Source organism: Felis catus, chromosome C1 (genome assembly GCF_018350175.1).
Source record: "Felis catus isolate Fca126 chromosome C1, F.catus_Fca126_mat1.0, whole genome shotgun sequence".
Lineage (NCBI taxonomy): Eukaryota > Metazoa > Chordata > Mammalia > Carnivora > Felidae > Felis > Felis catus.
Window position 1 is genome coordinate 154,373,156 of NC_058375.1, and position 27,012 is coordinate 154,400,167.

Below are 27,012 nucleotides of genomic sequence, written 5' to 3' on the forward strand. Positions count from 1 at the left end.
TATGCCCACAATCCTGGATGTATTTGGTTTTCCTGAAGTCAGCTCCTGTGGATTATTCTGGAACAAAACACTTATGGCATGTGTAAATCTTTCTTCCTAGTTTCCAGAAATGACCCATGTTTTCCTCCCTCAACTCATTTTAGAGTGTGCATTTCACTTGCATTTTCACTTGCATCCGGCAAATGGGAGGGTGGTGAGTTGGAAGGAGAGTGATTAGATGTCTGTATTTGACAGACTTTTACCCAAAAGTAAATGCCTTCAAATCCTAAGATTATTCATGAGTAAAGAGATATAATAGAAATATTCACTGACTCTAATAAATAGATATTTTAATTTACTTCATGGAAAACAATTCCCATTTTTATAATCTTTCAGTTCAAATTTCTTCTGTTCTCATTCTTTTTAAAAATCTTTAACTTGGGGCGCCTGGGTGGCTCAGTCGGTTAAGCAGCTGACTTCGGCTCAGGTCATGATCTCGCGGTCCGTGAATTCGAGCCCCACGTCGGGCTCTGTGCTGACAGCTCAGAGCCTGGAGCCTGTTTCAGATTCTGTGTCTCCTTCTCTCTCTGACCCTCCCCCATTCATGCTCTGTCTCTCTCTGTCTCAAAGATAAATAAACGTTAAAAAAAAATTAAAAAAAATAAATAAAATAAAAATCTTTAACTTTTTCCTTTCTTCAGAGATAACAAATTATTACCAGTGGAAAGAGGACTGGACTAGGAGCCAGAAACACAGAGCTCTAGTCCCAGATCTGATGTTTAATATCTATACTCTGAAATTCTATAACCTTCAATTTTATCACCCTTAAAATGAAAGAAATAGACCACATTCTCTCTAAAGTAACTTCCAGTTCTATACTTCTTCACATCCATATTAGTGGAATTATTGCCAGGCTGAATCCACACTTTCCTTTGAACAAAAATTCCATTCGTATTTTATATTCATTGACAATTTAAAATATCAGGATATTTTTCCTTAATGCTACTTTCATGTTTAGCCAGACTAACAAAATTTAAATAAAGGAAGATGGTTATTTTTTTTTTACTATTTCATTATATTTCTTTTTACTGAAGTAATTTTTTTTTTCAACGTTTATTTATTTTTGGGACAGAGAGAGACAGAGCATGAACGGGGCAGGGGCAGAGAGAGAGGGAGACACAGAATCGGAAACAGGCTCCAGGCTCTGAGCCATCAGCCCAGAGCCCGACGCGGGGCTCGAACTCACGGACCGCGAGATCGTGACCTGGCTGAAGTCGGACGCTTAACCGACTGCGCCACCCAGGCGCCCCTACTGAAGTAATTTTAAAATATTTTATTTTAGTTAATAATGAATCTATTTTTCAACACCCTTTTCTGAAAGATTATTTCTCCTTGTTCTAGAAAAAAGTCTATGATAGTCTAATGAACCGTGGAAATATTTACCTACTCTTAAAAAGCATATACCTGTATATCTTTTGAATTTAAAAGACTATGTTTATTAGCCATTCAAACTTCTCAAATTTTTTTCTGTTATGGAATAATTAGAAGCATTCATTCTTGACCCTCTCACCCCCAACACACCAACTGAATTTCCAGCTGACTTGGCCTTCTTACGCAGAAGATTCCTCACTAACATCCCTGAATTTAGTTTCTCTTCTTGCTTCAATATTTCAGGGCAGAATACGTTTTCTGTAATAACCCTTTCATTCTGTCTTCCTTCATAAATTTGGGTGGCTTCATATGGAATTTGACTTTAAAGAACATCGAGATCAGTGAGGGCTGTGAAAGAGAGAGAAGCTGTCTGCGTCCTGTGCTTCATGTCTCTCAGACAAGAATCTTGGAGTTCTCTTCATCTTATGCAGTTCCTTCTCCACCCACATTCAGTCAAACTTCAGATTTTACTAAAGCAACTTCAGAAATGCTCAAATTATTTCCTCCTCATTCCACTGCTTCTGCCTCATTTTGGCATACATTGTCTCTTGTCTGGACTCTTATGATAGCTTTTTATCTTATCTCCTGTCCTAAAGGCCCTCACATTTCAGACTTCTTCCATAGTATCAGAATAATATCTAGGAAATAAATCTGATTATATTGCTTTACTGAATAGTGTTCCTCAATGTTCCCTGTATCCTTACTGTAAAATCCAGATTGCTTAACTTGCACATGAGGTAACTCCACCCCATGGACTTCATATCCCCATGAGGTTCTACTCGATGTAAAGCCTGGATAGGCAGCAGTAGTCATAATCTGACCTGGTAATAGTACCTAAAATAAAATTTTGAAATCCTAACACTAGCAGGAAGTAGAACCATGACTAACATTTTACAGTCTATATAGGTGATTTTAGTCACCATGCAAACAGGGTGTTTGCACCAAGTTGTTGAGAACTTGGACTGGACATCAGGTTGCCCCAGGCCATATTCTGGCTTCTCTACTTACTAATCTGTCCTTGGGCAAGAAATAAACCTCTTTGGGCCACCTTGTGTATAATAAGTTTACTAATTGTTCTGATCCCAGAGGTCATCATGAAGATTGAATTAAATAATAAGATTGAGTGATTAGGTGAATTTGATCTTTCTGTTAACCTCAATTTATGAATTTTTTTTTCCATTTACTCTAACTTTTTCCCACACTTAAGTATTTCTAAAGCAAGTTTGTGCACCTAATTCTTTTATTTCTTTATAAGCCACTTATTGCTTATCTACTTGCACTAGTGTGCTAGAACTGTAATCTTGATGTATTATTTTTTTCATATTAACATTTTATAATACTTAATATTTTATAATGTACACTTCTCTTCTCAATAGTTCACTTTTCTTATTAAAAAACTTCAGGGGCGCCTGGGTGGCGCAGTCGGTTAAGCGTCCGACTTCAGCTCAGGTCACGATCTCGCAGTCCGTGAGTTCGAGCCCCGCGTGGGGCTCTGGGCTGATGGCTCGGAGCCTGGAGCCTGTTTCCGATTCTATGTCTCCCTCTCTCTCTGCCCCTCCCCCGTTCATGCTCTGTCTCTCTCTCTGTCTCAAAAAAATAAATGTTAAAAAAAAAATTAAAAAAAAAATAAAAAACTTCAGCAAGTTGCCATTGGCCTTTGACATTCTATTTGACATCTTCTCCACTTTGGCCTCTATCATTTTTCCCTTATTAGATCTGCAACGTCATCTAGGTAAGAACTTCTACTCCAGTCCAAGTGATCTTTTCATGTATATTGTCCTGGTCTGCTTTGCTTTCTCTTGTAGGCCAGAGCCAGGTCCTGCTTAGGATTGGGCCTTTGCTTATGATTTCCTTTCCAATTGGAATGCCTCCATTTTTGGCCCAGCCTTTAAGGCTTAGTCTAGGAGCACTTGGGTGGCTCAGTCTGTTAAGTATCCGACTTCGGCTCAGGTCATGATCTCACGGCTCCTGAGTTCAAGCCCCATGTCAGGCTCTGTGCTGACAGCTCAGAACCTGGAGCCAGCTTTAGATTTTGTGTCTCTGTCTCCCTCTGCCCCTCCCCTACTTCTCTCTCTCTCTCTCAAAAATAAATAGACATTAAAAAAAAAAAAAAACTTAATAAAAATAAAGCTCAGCCTAAGTTCCACCTCATCAAAGAAGTCTTTGTTCATCACTTCAGCCCTTTAAATTTTCATAAGCAGCAAAAGATATAGAATAAATAAATAAGTCCTTTGGAGTGGGTAGTCAAAATACACATCGTATTCTTGCATCTGTTGTTTATTTGCTATGGCCAGTGACATAGGCTGACTAAAACCTTGGTTTCTTTTAAGATGAAGTTATTTATACCTCTCTGATCTACTTCCTAGTGTTGTTATAAGTGATAAATAAAATAAGTCACAAGGATAAAAAGTATAGCTTAGAGAATATAGTCAATACTATTATAATAATAGTATTATCATCTCACTGTATAGTGACAGATGATAAATACATTTATCCTAGTGAGCATTGCATAACTTACAGAATTATTGACTCACTATGTTGCAATCCTGAATTGTTGACTCACTATGTTGCAAACCTGAAACTAATATAGTATTTTATATAAACCATATTATATTTACCATATTTATAAATAATTTCTAAATTTATAAACCATATTTATATTATATAAACCAAACTTAAGAATAACGAAAATAAAATAATGGATATAAAACATTTATAAAAATTTTTTAAATATCCATTCAAGTTTGTTATTGTTATCACAAACAAATCGTATACCACCTTGCTACTTGCCTTGTATTGTTTTTGTACACTGCTGTCTTATGACTGTTACTGGGCTTAATACTGGAATTTACATTTCTACATGTTTGACTACCTAATTAGATTTTTAATTCTTTGGGGTCAGGGAATATTGATGGTATTAAGATCAAAGAGCCATACTCCCAAGTATTTAGAACAAATTATCTTAGAGGCATAAATAGGCTTGTACCTCCTATTAAAGTATAATCCCTACCAGAGAGGCTTATATTCTCATCCTAGCCACATGGAGACAGTGAAGTGAAGACAACTGATAGGGACACTCTTTAAAAGAAAGAGGATCAGTAAGGGAGTGAACAAAGCTGGTTGGTTTGTCTCAGCTTACCCATGTCTGGCTTGTTGTAGTCACACAGACTTCATGGGAAATAAGTAGAAGAAAGGCAGTATAGCTTGGACTCATGCCATTTTCTTTTCTGAAGGATAATTTTCATAAAATAAAATGCATATTCAATTGAGTTTTGACAAATGTAGTCTCCCATTGTCACCACTGCCCCAATCAAGATGTAAAACATCTCTACCTCCCCAGTGCCCTTTCCCAGTCAATCCATCCTGGCTCCAGAGACAGCCAGTTTTCTGATTTCTCACACCATAGCTTAGTTTTGCTCAAAAACTTCCCCTAATTGAACCCATAAAATATGCACTATTTTTTTTTTTTTAGCATCTTTCACTCAGCACTCATTTTGTTGCATGTGTAAGTAGTTCAAAGCATTTGGTTGTTGAGTAATATTCCACTGGTTACATATATCTTAATTTACTTTTCCTTTACCTATTGATGGTCATGTGAGTTGTTTCTGGGCTTTGGCCATTATGAAAAGGTTGCTATGAACATTCTGGCAAAGGTGTTTTGTGTGTGGATATTTTCACTACTCTCGAGATTGTCAGAAGGCTGGATAAAAAGCAAGATCCAATGATATGCTGTTTTCAAGAGACATATTTTAAGTATAAGAATACAGACAGGTTAGAAGTAAAAGAAGAGCAAAAGATCTAGTGTAAGCACTAATATATATAATATATGTCATTATATTATATGACATTAATATAATATAAAGTAGACTTCAAGACAGGAATATTAACATAGTTAAAAAATGGTCATGTCATAAGAATAAAAATACTGATTTGTAATAAGACCTAACACTCTTAAATGTGTATAGCAAAGTCATAAAAATTCAACATAAAAGAAGAAAAAATGGACAGAAATAAAGTGAGAAATATAAAAATACACAATTATTGTTAGAGATTTTAACAATCTTCTCCCAGTCATTGATAGAAAAATAGAAAACAAATTAGTAAGGATATAGAAGACTTGAATAATACCATCAATTATCAAACATGAAGACGTAATTGACATTTATAGGATAATACTTCCAATTGCAGAATATACATTTTTTCTTTTTTTTTTTACACTCTCTTCAATTATACATGAAACATTTATCAAAGACCATATGCTAGGTCATAAAGTAAGCCTTAATTTATTTCAGAGTATTTGACAAAAGGAGAATTAAATTAGAAACCAATAACAATAAGGTGTGTATAAAAAGGCAATTTTTTTTAAATTTTTTTTTTCAACGTTTATTTATTTGTTTGGGGACAGAGAGAGACAGAGCATGAATGGGGGCAGGGCAGAGAGAGAGGGAGACACAGAATCGGAAACAGGCTCCAGGCTCTGAGCCATCAGCCCAGAGCCTGACGCGGGGCTCGAACTCACGGACCGCGAGATCGTGACCTGGCTGAAGTCGGATGCTTAACCGACTGCGCCACCCAGGCGCCCCAAAAAGCAATTTTTTTTTAGCAATTAAGCAACACATTCCTAAATATTCAATGCATGGGTCAAAGAAGAAATCATAAAGAAAATGACAAAATATTCTATACTGAATTACAGAATGCAACATGTTAAAAATCTATGTGTCTTGGGGCACCTGGGTGGCTCAGTCGGTTAAGCATCCAACTTCAGCTCAGGTCATGATCTTCCAGTTCGTGGGTTTGAGACCCACATCGGGCTGTGTGCTGACAGCTCAGAGCCCGGAGCCTGTTATGGAATTCTGTGTCTCCCTCTCTCTCTGCCCCTCCCCTGCTGGCACTCTGTCTCTCTCTCTCTCTCAAAAATAAACATTAAAAACATTTTTTTAAAAATCTGGGTGTCCATTCCTTTTAATTATTCTTTATTCTCAGAAACTGATTAATTAAATTAACAATAATCAAAATAACATGAAAGGGGAGAGGCAGAAAAGCAGACTGAAGGTTGAAAATTATAGGGATCATGCCTACCATCAGCCAGTGTTTTTATTCTACTGCAATTATATGAAGTCACTGGATATTGCTTAAACTAAAAGGAAAATATCCTTTCAGTGTCAATAAACAGAATGCTAAATAAATATTTTGGCAATTTTTCACTGATAAATCCCATATAAGGGTATGTATGATGCTTCCATTTCATCCAATGACACAGTAGCAGAAACAGTCTGGATAGTGTGTTTTTTTTTAATGTTTTTATTTATTTTGGGGGGTGGGAGGGGCAGAGAGAGAGAGAGACACAGAATCCGAAGCAGACTCCAGGCTTCAAGCTGTCAACACAGAGCCCGACACGGGGCTTGAACCCATGAACCACAAGATCATGACCTGAGCCAAAGTTGGTTACTCAACTGACTGAGACACCTAAGAATCCCTGGATTGTGTTAATATTGACAGAGATTATAACTAAAGAATAAGTTAATCAGTGATTAAAAAGTTGAATAGACAACGAAGAAAAGTTGTGAAATCTTTCTTCTGATATCTGAGACAAAACCATCTGTCTCTGATTTCAGTTCAATCTTTAATGAATATAACCAGTCTGACTAAATAATCTATTGGAAAGCCCTCTTCCAAACACAAAACCTATAATTTTAATTAGTGTTGGTTATGGTGCCAACACAAGGGAAAATGTTTGCTCAGTTCCATAAAGAATAGTAGGGGTTTTATTCTAAATCTAAGTCATATCTTTTAATTTACAAATCTTTTATTTGGAAGACTGTTTTCTTTGTAGAACTCCAAACATTCCTCCTCCCCCACCTCCTCCTCCTCCTCCTTCTCCTCCTCCTCCTTACCTCTTTGTCTTTCTTACTCTCACTTTTGCTCTTTCTCAATGTGTGTCTTTTATGAGAAACCAAAGAATATTCAGTTTGAAATATGCAAGCATGATTTGAACTTTTCAAAAAACGTGTGAGTCATTTCTTGCCCTTTGATAATTTCCAGTGACGAGGCTGCTTTTACAGATCAATCCCTTGCTTTAAATGATTTCAGTCTATTTTGTTTGGTTGGGAGTGAGAAAAATAAATGGAAAATGTCATTCATGAGTATGAGCCTGCAAATGAATATGTAGAAGGCAAGTGATTATTGGGGGACACAGTATGTTTTCCTGAGCCTTTTGCCCTTTTCCCTTCCCAAGCCTGCTGTTTTTCCTGTTTCAGTTTACAGATGAACGTGATACAGCAGTGTGGTGGGATGGTAATCACACGATCTGACATTTGTGGCTTACGCATCTATGTACATGGATAGAAAGCTATTCAAAAATCCAACCATCTTGTGAGTTCTAACTACACTTTTACAATTCACATACATGAAGTTATATAGGGAAACTTTTAAACATGGAATGCAAGAAATCATTTCATTTAAAATACCCTTTCTTCATTCATTCTTACAGGCAAAAATTGGTATTTTAATAATGTTAAGAAAAAGAAGAAAATGAATAAGCAATGTCAAAATGCTTTGCTGTTCAAAGAGTATATTACTTCAGATGATCTGAATTCATTCCAGCAGCAACATTATGCATTTGACCAGGACACAAATCACCCTTATTTAAAGACAGAGGAAAAAAGAAGGAAAAAAAAGAGAGAGAGAGAGAGGAAAAAGCCCTACATGTCAGGAGATTAAATGAACTGAGGGACAGAGTGCTTAATTCTATATTCTTTCCTTTAAAAGGCAGTAGGACTGATTGGAAGTAAGGGAATTTACCAGTGAAGGTAGCTGGCAACATGTTGAATAGACAACAAATGCACTCTTCACCCGTGAAAGCAAGCGAATGAAAAGTTTTGTAACAATATCTGTTTTGTAGCTGTATTTCTCAATTGATGCTATTTTTAAATTGGTTTATTTTTTAAAAGTGCATCATGGTCAGAAAGAGTATCTCTTTTTAAATCTTCTAAAATTTCAACAAATATTTCTAGGCATCAAGGATAGGCAACATTTTGCCTTGTCTACTTCTCTGACATTGAGCTGTTTCTAGATGCTAAATTTGGCTGCTGTATTTTCATATCTGTAAGGCTGTTCCTGGGTCCGCCCTACAAATAGCCATCCAGGTTTCGAGTTTTCCAAGCAGCAGAGCATGGCTATCCCGCCTTCGACACCCCCGTTCTGTTCTGTGCCCAGGCTCGGGACATTGAGTGGCAGTGAGCTTTCCTTTATTCCTGGTGTGATTGTTGCTTCTCAGGGTCTGGCTTGGGCTCTGATCTTGACATTTATGTCACAGGTGTCACCGGTGAAACTGCTGGGAAACCAGATGGCAGGCCTAACTGAGGTTGGCAGCATCTGCTGTGGTACTCATTGTCCCTGCTACCTGCTCTACTTTCTTCTTCCTGTTGATGTGTTATTGTCTTGTGTGGTTTCAGTCTTTCAGTATTATTTACCTTTCTACGGGTCTTTCCAAATATGAATTCCTTTCTGTAGTTCTTTCCATGCATTTTCTCCCCTTGGAACCCCATCACTCAGGAAGGCTCATGACTTGGCTGCCTTCTTTGGTCCTTCAGGGGACTTTTGCTTAAATGTCACTTCGTCAGCAAGAATTTTCCTTGAGCACCCTATTTAAATTTACAACACACCCTTCTCCCTGGCCCCCTACCCTGATATTTTTCCTTCCCTTTCTTACATTATCTTTTTCCATAGCAATTAGCAGCACCTGCTATATTCCATGTTGAGCTTACTCGTACATAATCTGTATCATTATGTAGATTTATATCTTCTATAGAATATAAGCTTCATGAGGGCAGAATTTTGTCTGTTTTTTGTCTTGTGGGTTACTTACTATATTCTAAGCATCTGGGAGAATACTGGCTCTTAGAACTTTAAAAAAAGTTGCCCTTTTTTATTGTTAAATAACAAATTGCATTGCAAATTCTGAATATCAGACCTCTTTGTAGCTTTGTATCTGGTCTTACTCCTTCTGCTTAGTACAGTGTTATGTGTAAGAGCTTTAAGGGCATAGGGAAAAACTGGATAAGGTGCATCTGCTGTGTGTGTATTAGGTATTTTACTTATCTTGTTTTAATCCTCACTATAGTCCAAGTCCTTTGCCTAAAGAAGCACAGCTAGAAAGTAGCAGAGTAAAGATGCTAACTTTGGAGCCATGTGGCTCCAAAGTTACTACCTTTTCTTCAGAAGCATGGTGCCCCCAAAATAATAGTAAGTCAACAAGAGCCCCTCAAAATTGATAATGTTGCATAAATCAGGTGTGGCTACAAACTGAGTGCCAAAAATGATTGGTTAAAAAGAGAACTGTAAATGAGCTCCCTAAAAAGATAAGCAACAGCAACATCAAAGGAAGCATATCCAAAACTATTTAGAGCCCAGCACCCTTGACTTAAGTGCCTGGACCTCCAAGGTAACTAACTTAAAAAGGAAAACATGTAAAGACACCTAGGTGACTCGGTTGAGCGTCTGACTCTTGATTTCAACTCAGGTCATGATCTAACGGTTTGTGAATTTAAGCCCTGTGTCGGGCTCTGTGCTGACAATGCAGAGCCTCCCTGGAATTCTCTCTGCCCCTTCTCTGCTCATGTTCTCTTTCTCTCTCTCTAAACAAATAAATAAACTTAAAAAAGAATTTGAAAAGGAAAACATGTATCTGGACACATATTTCAACATGTTTGCTTAAAAAAATATTGTTTACAGTGTGAAACCAACAAAGGCAAATAGATTCTTTCTTGATCATAAAGAAGCAAGAAGAACTCTCGGCAGTGTTTTCTTACTGTAGTCCAAGAAAGAGTAGTTAATTGTATTTTTTTTTTAATATTTTTTTTTCAACGTTTATTTATTTTTGGGACAGAGAGAGACAGAGCATGAACGGGGGAGGGGCAGAGAGAGAGGGAGACACAGAATCAGAAACAGGCTCCAGGCTCCGAGCCATCAGCCCAGAGCCTGACGCGGGGCTCGAACCCACGGACCGCGAGATCGTGACCTGGCTGAAGTCGGACGCTTAACCGACTGCGCCACCCAGGCGCCCCAGTTAATTGTATTTTTAAAACAAGCCAGATTTTATTTGTATGATACTTTTTTACTAGGTCTTCTTTTTGACCTCTTTTGATCTAGTGATACAAATGCAAATTAGGTCTCATTTTTAATTCAGTACCATGTATGTATGGGGAAACCACGTGGTGCAATGAGCCCCAGAGACTAGAAGGTGGTCAACAAGTCCAGACAAGTTCCCTGCCCTCATGGGGCCCACAGCCAAGCAGGAGAAGCCACTAATCAGGGAGATAACATGTTCTTTCCCCCAACTTATTTTGGAGAAAGAATCTTCTGTTTCGCCTGGCTTCTAAGTCTTTACGATGGTATACATAGCAGATATACTTTTTCCTACTGAAAATGGTAAAGCTTTACCATTTTCAGTAGGAAAAAATATATGTAGACATAGAAATTATCTATCTATCTATCTATCTATCTATCTATCTATCTATCATCATCATCTATCTACCTATCTATCTATCTTCTGGTGTTTATAGCATTACCAAGTATCGAGACACTACCATATGACCAATATGTGAATAGAGTACACACTTACTTGTTTTTGTTGACAAGCATTCATCCCTCCCTTGTTCCAGTGATAGCATCCCATCACTACTTTTAAGGAATGTCCCTATACCACCGCCATAATCCTGACTGTTCATAGGTTTTAAGCAAGGTTTCCTTCTAGTTCCAAGGGTGAGACATTTGGTTTAGGGGAAGCCAATCAAAGCACAAAGCACAGCATTACCTAGGACAGAGCGATTACTTCAGGGATGGGCATGTGACCCAGCTGGAGCCAGTGGGATGCAATGAGAGTTTTTCTGTGTCTTATGCCTATTGGATTTAAGTCTGGGAAGTTGGGAGGCTGCAGCTGCTATTGAACCTTACTACAAATAAGGGTTGAATATCTAAAAAAGCTATCACCATGGAAGTCAGAGCCAAAGAATGCAGCATAACTAGGTAACAGTTATGGTAATATCAGCTGTATTCCAGAATTATTCCATGCCTAAAGCTAGCCCCTGACAATAAATCTTGAACTAATGAATTTCCTCTTCCTTTTCCTTTTCCTTCCTTCCATCCTTCCTTCCTTCCTCCCTTCTTACTTTCTTTCTTCTTTCCTTCCTTCCTTCCTTCTCTCCTTTCCTCCCTCTCTCCCTCCTTTCTTTCCTTCCTTCCTCTTTCCTTTCTCTCTCCTTCCTTCCTTCCTTCCTTCCTTCCTTCCTTCCTTCCTTCCTTCTTTCCTCCCTTCCTCCTTGCCTCCCTCCATCTCTCTCTCCCTTCCTCCTTTCCTCCTTCCTTCTTTCTTCCTTCCTTCCTTCCTTCCTTCCTTCCTTCCTTCCTTCCTTCCTTCCTTCTTTCTTTTCTTCAGCCAGTTTGAGTCACTCTTTTGTCTCTTGTAACCAAAAGAGACTTGCTAGAGTAACTAAAAAATTCTTTTTGGCTCTATCTTCTGCTTGCTTGTTTCCAACAAATACATTTTCTAATGAAAATGATGAACCTAGAAAATATCTTGATTTAATAATTAGGACCGTTTCTGGATATAATTGGTACCACCGCCTAATTTTTATTTAAATCTTTATTTCAGGCTTTAATTGCATGAGCAGGTGTTTCTTTTTATGACTAAATAAAGTTCACAGATTTTTGGTGTCAGACTTTGAGTTTGAATCCTGAATTCATGATCTTAGGTGACTTTTTCTACCCACGGTGTACTGCCTTTCTTCAGTTTTCAAATCAGAATAGTGAAAGAGTATATTTGATACGATGTGGGAAGGATGAAATGATACCATATATTCAGACATGTTTGCCCAGTCAGTCACTGGCAGATAGTAAGCCCTCAATCATCACTATGTCATTAATTGAAAGACTGGCATTTAGGATTTCACTAGCTGTTCAGTTTTCTTCTGGCTGCTTTTCAGCCAGTAAAATCATAGATAAAATAAGTTTGATGTCCCATTAAGGTAATTTCATTTCAACAGAAACTTTATTTGTATAGCACAAAGACCATCTCTTTGTTGAGTTAGCAAAGCACTATGTTGGATATCAGATACTCTGGGGCTAAGGCTAATGTTAAATTCCACTGTCCGTAAGACTTTCATTGATATAATTGCTGTTTTATGAGTTTTTATTTTTAACGTTCATTATTTACTTTCTCTTTTTACTCTTAATTTCAATTATTTGTATTGATGGAATGATTTCTGGCATATGAAATTAAAAGCATGAACAGAAACTTAATCTGTTAGCAAAATTAAGTTTTGAAATCAGCAAAGTCTTAACGTTTCGTTCTAAGAGCCTGTGGAAGATCAAAACTCCCGTTAGTGAAAAATTTGGGCGGCTGCAAACACACGGCTCTGTGTACGTACACGGAGTACACGGAGAGAGGTTTCTCTCTTCACAGTTCCCCCGCCCTCTAGTGGTAGTTATAATAACGCCATTTTGTAGTCCCCAAACAGGAAATGCCTGTTCTTACTTCAGTTACCAGAATCCTTTTACAGGAAGTTAGGTGTGGTCTTTGAAGGAGAATTTAAAAAAAAAAAAAAGAAAGAAAGAAAGAAAGAAAGAAAGAAAATGAAAAAAAGAAAAAAAGAATGATGGAATTTTAGCTGCAGTCTTCTTGGTGCCAGCTTATCAATCCCAAACTCTGAGTGTAAAAGATTCTGCAGGGGTAATGTTTTAATATTCTTATTATGCTTATGCTCTGTGATGCTTCTCTACCTTTACAGTACAATCCTTGGGGGAATCTGCAGAGGACCACTTTCATTTTGAAGCTGCTGGCTGCATGTTTTAGCATGTCTCTTCTATTAGAGCATACAGGCATGGCAGTTTCCTCCATGGAGTATGCATGGACCTTCTTCATGCTTATGTCTGTTGAGGCATGAGGGTCTCTGGGGATGGGTGAGGTAAAATAGAGATGTTTTGGAGATAGTGTGATACTGAGAGAGCAGTCTGCTAGCTGGTGGCTGAAAGGTCCTACTCTACTTCAAAAAAAAAATGTAGAAACGGTACAGTAGCTTATGTTATTTTAAATTTCCCTGTTTGATTTGGCATATGCTACAGAAATGCTCTGGATATTAATACATTTACTCTTAGAAAATGCACTTCATATAATTAAATGGCAATTCTCATTGCTGTAGGATGGGGGTTAAAATGGATGGATATTTTAAAAGGAAGGAAAAATAGGTAAGTGAGCATATACAGATGGCATTCAGGAGTTAAGATTTTGGTTGTATGATTTCAAAAATCATAGAAACTCTTGCCACTGGTTCAGAGATAACATTCGGAATGATTGGTGTGCTCTGTTAAGTTATATATGTTAGTCTAGTAAAATAAAATTAGAATACAGTAAACCTCCATTTGTGTTATTGCAAAGACCAACAAAATAGGAGTTTGTTTAAAAGATAAACTATCTTACACTTATTTTTTCCAGTCCAAATCTGCTATTGAGATTTTTATGAAATGGGCAGTATTTGAGAAAATGAAGTATTTCTACAGTACTTCCTAAGGTGTTGCAAATTTGTTAATTTAAGAAGCAATTATACTAGTTAGCAGCAGGTTGCTAAGCCTGGGGGGTCCAAGATCCAGACCTCTGACGTGGATGACTTCCTGCCCGGTTTGGCAGGAGCTGGATCCCTTCCTGTGCAGCTTCCGAGCAGTTCCAAATGCAATCGGGCATCCCCCGCTCCTTCCTGTTCCTTTGCTTTCAAGCAGTATCTACCTATGTTTCCATAGCCTGGCATTTCAGGATTTCCAGAGCTCTCTACCAGGTGCGTTGATTTTGAATAAGCTATTAAAGGTGGAAAAGTAGACCAAAGGGAACATGGAAAAAAAATGGAGAGATACATGCAAGATCCTTGCATAGCCCAGGTTCTATAATTTTGGGTGATTATTCATCTGTTGTTTTGGATCTCTGATATTTTTTTTTCAGAAAGGATGCTGAAAAAGATGGCTGCCAAAATATTCACACAAGTGAAACAGCAAGCACAAACCAGTATCCTCCATTTCTGAGCTCGAAATTGGATATTTTCACTTAAAACATTTTGGGAGTGGGAGACTAGATTACCTCATAGACATCTACTGGATGTGGAAGACAGATCTCCATGCAAGCAAATGAATGCGTGCATGAGAATCCCCTGAATGCCAAATACAGCTTCCTTAGTAAATACTACAGACAGATTGGTTTATATATTTTATCTCTGTATCATGTAATTGTCACAGTTACCTTTTATCCTAATGACTGTTGCTTCTCTCTCTCTCTTTCTCTTTCTCTCTCTCTCTCTGTCTCTCTCTCTCGTTTCCATAGCACTTTCTTATGCAAGGAGCTAAACAGTGATTAAAGGAGCAGGATGAAAAGATGGCACAGTCAGTGCTGGTACCACCAGGACCTGACAGCTTCCGCTTCTTTACCAGGGAATCCCTTGCTGCTATTGAACAACGCATTGCAGAAGAGAAAGCTAAGAGACCCAAACAAGAGCGTAAGGATGAGGATGATGAAAATGGCCCAAAGCCAAACAGTGACTTGGAAGCAGGGAAATCTCTGCCATTTATTTATGGAGACATCCCTCCAGAGATGGTGTCAGAGCCCTTGGAGGACCTGGACCCGTACTATATCAATAAGAAAGTGAGTTTTTAGACACGTTGTCTTTACTTCCCCCACTTCCTAACTGGTTCTGGGCTAGTCACACAGATGTCTGGTAAAGAATGATGTGCCTCTTCCCCTCTGTCTGAAGTATCACTAGGATGCTGAGTGGGCTTGAGCATGTAATGGACCCATTATCCTACAAGTCTTTTGGAAGCACTCATCTGAACCTACATTCCCGGGACAAACAGAACTAAAGAAGCATCATGTAGTTGATAACTGAGGAAGGGCAAAAAGTCTATTCAGCTTACGGTACAATGAAGCAAAAAGTGAAAACAAGGGTTATATTATATTATATTATATTATATTATATTATATTATATTATATTAATTTCCAGGAGCAGTATCTAAATTCATTTTTACAATCTCAACCTCTAAGTAAGTTATTTTGGTCATCAGCAGGATTATGCCTTCACACCATAGACTTTGCCCTTCCCATGGCTCTCTGCAGAAGAAATAATAGTAGGTGACTTAAGTACCCCCAAAAGAATCTCATCCAAAAACACACCTGGAAAACTCTGAAGTTTTCATGAAAATTGTTACCAAAATTAAGAAGTAATCAAAGCCCCATTTTCATGCTTTTTGCGAATTATAAATATGGTTTTAAAATACTGCTATCAAAACTTGATAAGGATGCTAAGAATCCCTATGGCATCGACTACATTTTTTTTTTCTCTTTTAAATGCTCGGGTCACTTACCAAATTTAGGAAAGTTAATAGTGCTCAGAAAAAGCACCTATCATCGTGTTGCATGTTGATAGTGTATTACTATAGTATTTTATAATGCAAAATTTTAAATAATGGTCTCACCTTTTTCTTTAAACGTTCTTAATTTTAATATTAAGATCCTAAATTCTGCCTTATATGTTGTGTTTTCTTTTTCAGACATTTATAGTATTGAATAAAGGGAAAGCAATCTCTCGATTCAGTGCCACTCCTGCCCTGTACATTTTAACTCCCTTCAACCCCATTAGAAAACTAGCTATTAAGATTTTGGTACATTCATATCCTTTTTCAAACAGTTGCTTAATATGATTTTGTTCTTTGACTGAATTATTGAGCTGTGAATCTTTTTTTTAAATATGCGTGGTTGGCAATATGATGTGCTCTTTTTTTCTTTCCTCTTACTCAACAGTTAGCATATTGCAAATGGGATCATAGGTAAGTGAACCTGTTTTCCTCATCTTCTTGAAGTTCGCCTCTCCCCAACTTACTACATCTTTCTTCTCTACTCCTCTGTGTCCTTCTAAATTACTTGTTACATCCAAGACTTCTTCATTAATGTTGATCATGTTACAAGGCTCTCATTTTATAAGTCTTCATATTTTACAATGATAGGCAATGGGTAAACTCCATGAGCTAATTTTCCTTACTGCTTTCACATTTGGAAACTATATAAATAATCTGAATGGAACAATTTTATATCTTTTTGGTCTGAGTTGTACTACTTTCTGTTTTTTATTTCAGCACTTGAAAACTTTGAGTTAGTAAATGTTTATAATTGTAACTGTATACACACTGGCCTTTCAAATATATCTCCAAAAATTTTCCCCAACAGCATGCCACTGATCTTCTTTTTTCTTTCTTTCTTTCTTTCCTTTCCTTTCCTTTTTTTCCCTTCCCTTTATTTCTTCTTTCTTTCTTTCTTTCTTTCTTTCTTTCTTTCTTTCTTTCTCCCTTTCTTTTTTTCTTTTTCTCACTTGCTGCCATGTTTTATTCAAATCACATGTCCTGCTACAATTTTGTCTCTCCAAAGGCTTATTGTCTGTCAACCCATATACATCCTTATTTTATTCTTCATTCTCCTTATTGAAGTCACTACTTCCTAGAAATGAGATTGAGGACACCTTGGTGGGAGATGGTAATATGAAGTTAAATAGAGTAGTTGTGAATGAGAGGTTTTATTTTAAGTGAGGGATAGTGGTCTGACTGATAGCCAGCCCTGAGAAAACCAAGGAAGCAAAGATTTGGAAGACTGGGGCTATGCCAGGCAGGGACTTTTACAGGAAGAACACTTAAACCTTGGGATGAGGATTGATACACATCAGGAACCAGAGGTAAGATTCCTGAAAGGGAAACTGAAATCTAAGCAGAGTCTCAGAGCAACTTTTAATGTTATTTCTTCTTTAGAAAGAGTCCATGACATGATAAGGCTTTCGCCTTAGCTCGCTACCCCCAGTAGGCTGAGAAAATGTTTGAAATAGATACAGTAAGGAATTCTGAAGATAGGATAAACTTGGTACAGGAAACTCCTTTCAGTTCTGCGTGGGAGGGCTGTAAATCATGTCCTGGGACTTGACTGGAAGTGTGGTAAATGATGTTTTCAAAAGCACAGCATTTTAGAATTTAGTCTCCTTTTAACATCTAGTTCATTCCCCTTCTTCCCCTATGTCCTTTGCATAGACATCAACATATTTTAATCTGAAAAGCTTTAAGACTTAATACTTTTTTTGTGAATTATCTAAAGCAATATTTCCTTACTTCTGTTTTTCAAGAAAGAAAACCCAATGGTATAGGGGATAAAGATCTATGAGTTAGCATTAGAAATGAATAAAAAGGGGTGCCTGGGTGACTCAATCATTTAAGTGTCCAACTTCAGCTCAGGTCATGATTTCATGATTTGTGAGTTTGAGCCCCACGTTGGGCTCTACATTGGCAGTACGGAGTCTGCTTCAGATTCTCTGTCACCCTGTCTCTCTGCCCGTCCCCTGCTCATGCATTCTCTCTCTCAAAACTAAATAAATAAACATTAAAAAAAGAAAGAAATTAATAACAAAGTTACTATTAGATTTGGGTCTCCTGAATTATAAGCCATGGTCTATTATTATGTTTTGGGTATTTGTAATCTTTGCACTAAATAAACCTTTCCATAAATTATTTATTATATTTTTAAATAACTATATGCCCTTTATATAAACATTTTTATATGAAATTATGTGAAAACTCAAACTTATGTCTAATGCTGTGTTAAAACTAGATACTGGGAGAATAAGTGTTGAATAAATAAGTGACTCATGAAGCAGAGGTTGGAGAATTATATGCAAAACAAGTAACAAAATGGAGGGTTTGAATAGATGAGAAAAAATTGATTTTGTCCTGAACCTGAGTGAGGAGACAGAATTAAGAAAGCCCAATATTAAAGAAAAAAATCAGTTTTTGTTTTAACCATTTTGTGTGGAGATCATGTATTTCTTTGAAAATGTCATGAAAGCCATCATCTAACTCCAAAAACTTCTATGAAGTTAGGGAACCCATGAGTCCTAATTTAAGACCCTTTGAGAAAAGAGACTCCTGGTGGTAGAGGACAAGGGCAGTTATAGAAGTTTCAATCAGGAAAAAGAAAAAAGAAAGAAAGAAATTTCAATCAGAGAATCTGGGCATTGAGGACATAGATTATAGTGGGGGCTCTCTGGCTCTCTGGGAATCAAGACACAACTTGAATTTGAGGGTTTGCACCGGCTTCCTTGAAGAAACAAAACCCCGGGGCAGAGTTGTTCAGAGGACTGCAGTGATGTGAATTGCAATGTGAAGGTAGCCAGGTAAATTTATGAGATTTGCTAAAGTGAACGATAAGAAGCTTATAAATGGCTGATAAGCCACAAATGTCTTCCAATGTAGAAAAAGGTAGACTCTTTAAATCTCTAATTACCTGAATAAAAATACTATATTTCACATATCTCATCTTGGAGTACAGATAGAAGAAAAGAAAAGGCAAGTGTACTAATAGTCTAAGATAAGTTCTTCAGTCTTTTGATGACAGTGACATACTTGATAGGAAAGCCTAGTAAACTTTGATGTATATAATACTGTAGCGTTTGCAAGTGATTCGGTTAGTGATTTTGTCTTTTATTCTTCACAACAGAAGCCCTCTGCTCAAATCCTGGTTTTCTGACTTCAAGCACATGCCTTTTGCTGTAAGGTAAAAATGCTTGGAGATGGTGATGGTGGGTTTGGGCACAGTTAAGAGGTCATTTGTGTATTTATTATCATTAACTTCTAAACAAGAAAGTGCCCATTCACAATAAAGAAAATTGTATTTTGAGCCTAGACTAATATCTCTATTTCCGAAGAAAATCCTGTCTTGTTTCTTAAAGAGCTGTTATCTTCATTAGAAGCTGTTGCATATCAAATTAGCTTTGTTTCTTGACTTTGGCAGAATGAGAAGTTATACTTATGCTTACTATATTTGCGCCAGGGTGTATTTTGAAAACTGAAAATGCTTTTGATATGCCTAATATCTTGTTTTGATAGTTAAATAAAATATGGTTATAGTTTCTAGATCATAAACACGTTTTAAAAAATCCATATTCCTAAAATTCTTGTCAGAAATGTGTTTCATGTTAGTTTTTATTATTTTAGCTACGTATGCTTATTCCCTTTTATTTTTCATTTGTAACTCATTTGTTTGTTCATTTGAAAATATTTTTTAAGTACCTACTATATGGCAGATGTTCTTCTGGCATTGGGATGCAATACTGAACAAAACCAAGTTCCTGCATTAGTGTAGCTACATTTGTGTATATGTGTGTGTTTGAGAGCTAGATCATATGTCAGCTAGTGATAAGTGATATTAAGAAAAATAAAGCTGTATAAAAACAGAAGAATGGTAAGGTACTGTTTTAGATCATATGACCAGGGAAGTCCTCTCTAAAAATAGAGCATCTGAGTAGAGATTCAAAGGAAGGGAGACAGTGAGAAATGGAAATGTAGGGGAAAGGTAAGTGTAAGGAGAATAGCAAATATGAAGGCCAAGTATGAAGATAGAAATGCACCTGGTATGTTCAAGAATCATCAAGGAGTCCAGAGTGGCTGGGACAGAGTGGGAAAGGCAGGGTGTAGTAGGAGACGAAGTCAGTGTGAGTGGAGGGCAGGAGCTGCAGCTGTAGAACATGATGAGAACACCAACTTCACTTTGAAGGAGATGCAGAGTGATGGCTGAAGGATTTCCAGCAGAAGAATATCATGATCTGACTCACATTTTACAAATACCACTCTAGCTGCCGCATGGAGAACAGACTACGTGGAGGGACAGAAGACAGATCTGGGGCCTCCTGCCATGATGAAGGCAAGGGATGCTGGTGGCTTAGTCTATGGTAGAAACCATGAGGGTGGCAGAATGGCATCAAACTTGGATGTGTTTTTCAGAAGGGCTAACAGGATTTTCTGAGCAGTTGGATGAGACGTGAACATATTTTTGAGATGGCTATTAGTCAGTGGAGGAGTTGAGTACATAGATGGGTATGTAAGTCTGGAGTTCAGAAGAGGGCTGGGCTGGAGATAAAACGGCAGGAGACAGCAGTATTCACATGGTATGTAAAGTCATGCCAGCGACCTGTGACACTCCAAATCACACAGCTAGTGTAGACGGCTGGTGATTCACACAGAGTGAGAAAATGAAAAATAGCTGTCGGTATCAGAAAACCTGGATTCAGACCCCGCCTCTGAAATTTACCTATTGCTTTACGACCTTGGGCCAAGTTATTACAACTGTTTTGAATCTCAGTTTCTCAATCTATAAAATTGTAATCAAAATTTATGCATTAATGCTAATAAAATATATGATAAGTACCTGGCCTCATGACGAGCACATAGTAGGTACTTGATGTGTGGTTGCTATGATAGACATTTTATTTGCAGTAGCTACCATCCAAGCAGTAACTACTGCGAGATTAGTAAAGGAAAACTCTCATACTGCCTAAAGAATTCCACAAAGAATACTGTATAAATCACTATTCGCTCCCAGCTTCACTTTGCAAACAAAATGTTCATATAGCACCAGAGTTTGGAGCTGTAAGTGACTAAAACACAATCTGATTGGTTTCAACCTTCTCATTTTGCAGACAATTTAATTGAGTCCCCAGGCACATTTGCTCCCTTTCTAAGCCTATATTTTATATCAGTGACAAAACTAAAACTTCAGACCAGGTCTTCTGACTCTCAGCCGGGTGCCCTTTGCATTTTCCACCTAACAGAAGACTCTCAGGTATAACGTACTAGATTCACTGTCAATATTGCTGTCTGTATGCATTTCAAAGGTTATTCTCAGTGGCTAATTCATTAAATAACAAGTAGACTTTTCAGCTCATTCAAAAATTATATGCTATTTATATAGAAATAAAAAATGTTATGGTTTTCCATGCAAAGAACTAGGTAGGTCTGTAGGAGAGGAGGGGAGGAAACTTATGATTTCCATTTCCCCTGCTTGTGATGCTCAAAAGTTACCACCCATTATCACATAGTTAAGGAGATGGTTAATCATAGAATGAAACAAATCAAGAGTTAAAAGTATATATGTGACATTTTGTCAATATTTCTGCTGGGCTAGAAATATGCACTGATATGTAGAAAGAGGCCTCTCCTACTCTGCTCTGAATTTTCCACTTTTATGTTAAAAAAAAGAAAACAAAACTCTGACATCAAATTGTTTTCTCCCTCTAGTTTAGAGTTAAACATTCCTCTGCAACTTCTCCAGATATTATATAATATTACAAAGTCCCTGAACAGACTCACAAACTGTCTTTCCCTTCTTTAAGAATAACAACAACAACAACAACAAAAAGCAAAAAAAATGGGTCGCCTGGGTGGCTCAGTCAGTTAAGCATCCGACTTCAGCTCAGATCATGATCCCACTGCTCATGGGTTTGAGCCCCACATCTGGCTCTATGCTTGCAGCTTGGAGCCTGGGCCCTGCTTCAGATTCTGTCTCTGTGTCTCTGCCCCTCCCCCTCCCTCGCGCGCGCGCTCGCTCTCTGTCTCTCTTTCTTTCTCTCTTTCTCAAATATCAATTTAAAAAAACACTAAAAGAGGAATAATAGAATGATTTAATAAAAAATGGTTACTAGTAATAAAAATAATTGTATCTTCTAAGGGAAGTATTAAGACTATATTTATGTAAGAAAACTGATTTTCACAGAATTAACTTGCTGGAACCCATGTGGTTGGTAAAGGAAGCATCTGGTCCATCTTTCATTGCTTTAAAGATCATGTTACTCCATCCTATCTACACGGAACTGAGGGTAGCGATGTCAATATTTTAAATATTCAGGTTCCATGTCAAAGGCTACATAAACCGTCTTCAGTAGAGACTTGAAGTTTCATTTAATCATATACACACAGAAAATATTTTACATTTGCCAACTGACAGGTTAATATCAATCAAATCAAAAGCTAACACATTTTCATCAAGGTATAAATAAATTAATAGAGGGGTGCCTGGGTGGCTCAGTCAGTTAAGCATCTGACTTGAGCTCAGATCATGATCTTGAGGTTCATGAGATCCAGCCCCGCATCAGGCTCTGTGCTGACAGCTAGGAGCCTGGAGCCTGCTTCAGATTCTGTGTCCCCCTCTCTCTTTGCCCCTCCCTTTTGTCTCTCTCTGTCAAAAATAAATAAACATTAAAAAAATTTTTTTAAATAATAAATTAATAGATGTAAAAACTCCTTTTTCCCTGAAATTATATAAGGTTAGTCTGCTTCCATTTTATTTTATATTCCAAAGCTCTTAAGGAAATATTGTTTTGGGATACATTGTTGTTTTGAAAAATATACTCTAGTTGATGTCTTGGCCTGTATATTTAGAAAATAATACAAGATTTACAGGTTTTATTACTAGTTCTTGCCCCTTGAAAGCCCCCTTGATGTGGAGTTTCTATACTTTTTCAATGTGTGATATCACCAATGCAAAACCCATACCTACATTTTTTCGTATCTGTATATTTATTATGATTATCTGAAACCCTACAAAAAGTCACTCACCGAATTCCAAGAATTTTAAAAGTATGTGACTGATAAAATTAGTCCACAGTGATTTTTTAAAATTGATGAATAATGACACACCCTATTTAGAGATACCTATTAAATCAAAAGCAGAAAACCTAAATCTAGTTATCTTTTGTTTTAAAAGCAAAATAGTTTACGGGGCGCCTGGGTGGCTTGGTCGGTTAAGCGTCCGACTTCGGCTCAGGTCATGATCTCACGGTCCATGAGTTCGAGCCCCGCGTCGGGCTCTGTGCTGACAGCTCAGAGCCTGGAGCCTGTTTCAGATTCTGTGTCTCCCTCTCTCTCTGCCCCTCCCCTGTTCATGCTCTGTCTCTCTCTGTCTCAAAAATAAATAAACGTTAAAAAAATTTTTTTTAAAGCAAAATAGTTTTATTTCCTTTCCTTTCCTTAGTGTCTCTCAGGATCTCTAACTTAAATGTATTTTTTATTATTAAAAGGATAGTCAGGTAATGTGGAAAATTCCTGTTTGAGTATAAATGCTTTATTAATTGTGACTTATGGGACAATAATCATTTCTATTATTTGTTAATATTGAAATATATATTTTACTTCATTATTTAACTAAATTCTACCATTTTAAAGAGTAAATAGGGGCACCTGGGTGGCTCACCCGGTTAAGCATCTGACTCTTGGTTTTGGCTCAGGTCATAATCTCATGGTTCATGGGTTCGAGCCCCACACTGGACTTTGCACTGGCAGTGAGGATCCTGCTTGGGATTCCCTCTCTCTCTCCCTCTCTTCCCCTCCCTCCCTCATTGATGCTTTCTCTCTCAATAAATAAATAAACTTTAAAAAAAAGTGAATCTTGCTTAGCTTAAAAAAAAGGGTACATATTTTTTAAGGGTCATAAAACCATGGCTCAGGTTATTATGTGACATAAATACCTCGAGGCTGTTAATTTCTACCTTATGTTTGCCTTCTGTCCTCTCTTTCAAAAAAAAAGTGTAGAGACTTTTGTACTCAATATATTTGAAGACAGATTTCATGCTGTATTTTTATCCCATGTCAATCAATACATCATCGAAAATCATTAGAAAGGAAAACTGTTATTCCGTTTAATAATAAATGAGTTGCAAAATTTATTTCATTCAATAGTCAACTGACTGTGCAAAATGGCAAGCATATAGTGGCGAACAGCACAGACATGGTATCTGCCCTCCCAAAACTGACAATGTAGTAGAAGAAAAGACCAGCATTAAAATTAGTCATTGCAAGACTAGTAAAAGATGCTGCAGGGATATACAACTGGTAGACCTAAACAGGTGAGGTACTATGGTGAATAAATTTCTACCAAAAATCATTTTTAAAATGAGTACTTAAGAACAAGTATGAGTTGGCTATAGTGCGGGAGAGAACATTTCCTGGCAGAAGAGGTGGAGTTTGCAAAGAGCCTTCTTTGAGAATGAGAATATTTCATTAGATGATCTAAAACAATTACAGTAATACAGGACTGGGCAGAGTGAAATCAAGAGTAAAGAATACAGGGGCACCTGGGTAGCTCAGTCAGTTAAGCGTCCAACTCTCGATTTCGGCTCCGGTCATGATCTCACCATTTGTGAAATCAAGCCTCATGTCCGGCTCTTTGCTGACAGGCAGGACCAGCTTGGGATTCTGTCTCTCCCTCTTTCTCTGCCCCTCCCCAATGTGCATGTGCACAGGCTTTCTCTCTCCCTCAAAATAAATAAACATTTTTTAAAAAGAGTAAAGAATACAAAATTAGAGGAATAGACAAGGCCTGGACCTCCTAGAACCTAGACTGTGTTAAAACATTTGATCATCACCCCAAGAATAGTGGAAAGCTATTAAAATTATCTGAATTGCGTTTACATGGGTCATTTTGACACAGTATGCAGAATGGATTGAAAGGAACTAAACGTGGGTTCAGAGAGACTAGTTTGGAGGAAACTGCAGTAATCTCAGTCACACTTGGTGGGCACTTGACTTTGTAGTGATATGGGGATGCAAAAGTGCACTGAATTCAGTGATAGCAGATAGAGTTGATGCTACTTGGTGCTAAATTGGATGTAGAGGTCTAGGGAGAGAGAAGAATCCAAGATTGTTTCTAGGTTCTGGCTAGATCATGGGATATTTTATAAGATGTAGGGAATCAAAGGTGCAGTCCTGGGTGGGGTGGTGGAGGGGGAAAGGCACTATGAAAAGATATTTTTAGTCCAGTTTTAGAACCCAAAATCTTGTAAATGATTTTGAAATATTAATGAGATATGCAGTGCGGATGTCATTTGAACACTTGGTTGTGTAGAGTTCAGAAGAAAGGCCTAAACTGGAGAGAAACAGTTGAGACGGTGTGTACATAAATGGCCCTTGAAGCTCTGTGGGTTGATGAACTCTACTCGGATGAATAAAGGAGAGGGGAGAAATGGCCGAGATACCGGCTCCTTTTCAAAAGGAAATTGCAACATTTCAAAGAATACAAAGAAATTGTTGCCCTTGAGGCCTAAGGAAACCAGAGGATTAGGACCTCATGAAAGAGAAGGGAAGAAAACATGAAAAAGGTAAGAATCTTCCTTGCTGAATACTGCTGAGAGAGCAAATCAAATAAGAACTCAAAATTGCCCTTTTGTTTTTAGTGGCAAAACATGCAGAGTCTGCCATCGTTAGAAAGAAAAGCTAGTCAGCTAAGAATGGTATGGATGCATGAGGGGGAAAAAAAGATAAACTGCTTTTTCAAGAAGTTTGGCTGTGAAATCCAGAAAAGTTAAGGCGGTAAGTAGTTAAAAAAGATTTGGGATTACAAGAAAGTCTGCCCTCCCCCAAGACAAGAGAGGCTCAAGCAAGTTTATGTTGATAAGAAGCCCCCACTAGTGTGGGAGATAATGAAGGTAAGAGAAAAGATGAGAGATTTCTGAAGTATTCTGGAAAGGAAGAAGATGTCCAGAGTATGAGTGGGGGGAATTGAAAACTTTCCCTGTTGAAACAGGAAGGAAGAAAGGATAAGTCCAAAAACCTCCAGAGTTTATCAACTCAGGGGTGGAAAGTAGAGATATGGCAGTCTATCTTTTCTCTCAGTGAAGTCAGAGATAAGGACATCAGCTTCAGGTGGGGAGGGAAGGAAGAGGGTTGGAGGTCAGAGGGGATTGGAGAATGTTTGAATTGGAGAATGAATGAAATGAAATTGTCTTTGCAGAGGGTAGGAGATGGAGCTAAGTGGAGAAATGCAGGACTGTGTAGAGGACTGTTGAGGTTCAGAATCATGCATTTAGAATGGTGCCGATCTGCCAAAGGGAGTTATTTTCTCTAGTAGAACCTTGCAGGCCAGCAGACACAGAAGGTCTTCTGGCTGTATATACTAATAGCGAATCATCTTCAATTTTATCTTATTTTTTGTTTATTTTTAGCAATTAAGGAAAAATAGGTCTCTTCGAGATGGTGTTTCTTTGTGTTCTCTAGGTTGTAGTGCCCTCACGTGGCTGATCGACATCGTTCACTTAGGACTGTTTGCATGTGGATGCATTTGAACAAGCTGAGAATTAAGCATGCGCCTTATATCACTGTTAGTAAAAGCAAAAAATGAATTCTTGCTTTGACTAAAGGCAGTTGTAGGTGCAAAAAACTTCCATTATAGATTAATGCAACATTGACTACTCACTGGCGCATTTTACTGCACTTAAAATCATGTTACTATTTTGTTATGTGTCAGTAATGTGAAAATGTATAATAAAAATGACAAGTAATTAGGGTTACGAATAGCATTTATTCAATCTCGGGGATTTTTATCACTGTGTTTAAGTTTACATCAATAAAGGTTGTTGTTTTGCATAATTACAACTGAATCTTTCTTGTGCTTTTTATTATATATGAAAGTCATTTTAATTGATTACTGAATATTTTCGCATAGTTTTTGTTGTTGTTTTTCAGTGTAAAGGAAAGTGAAAGGCATTGGCTATGTCTACAAAGGCCAAGTGGGTACAGTGACACAAACCAGATGTTATAAGTAGTGTTCTTTATGATTCAGGAAGTTAGGAAAGTAATTTATTAAGCACATTAAGTGTAGGAGCTTTTGCATATTTTAACTAATCCTCATAGCAATCCTGTGAAATGGTTATTTTTTCTCACTTTTATAGAGAATTGAACTAACTATCAGGTTCAATAAGTCATTTGGCCAC

The 27,012-nt window shown here is 37.5% G+C and overlaps 1 protein-coding gene across 7 annotated transcripts in view; it reads left to right on the plus strand.

Annotated features, from left to right (window-relative positions):
* The window catches only part of SCN2A (sodium voltage-gated channel alpha subunit 2), a 142,037-nt gene that overhangs the window by 39,067 nt on the left and 75,958 nt on the right, over window positions 1-27,012 (plus strand). For 2 of the 7 annotated variants that reach the window (XM_023259411.2, XM_023259408.2), the window contains exons 2-3: window positions 14,774-15,091; window positions 15,995-16,113. In XM_023259411.2, coding sequence (XP_023115179.1) covers window positions 14,825-15,091; window positions 15,995-16,113 — 386 coding nt within the window. In that variant the 5' untranslated portion in view covers window positions 14,774-14,824. Of the gene's footprint in view, window positions 1-13,012; window positions 13,139-14,121; window positions 14,238-14,773; window positions 15,092-15,994; window positions 16,114-25,043; window positions 25,613-27,012 lie in introns of those variants that run through there. The other 5 variants (XM_023259409.2, XM_045033887.1, XM_023259410.2 and 2 more) reach the window with 5 other exon arrangements.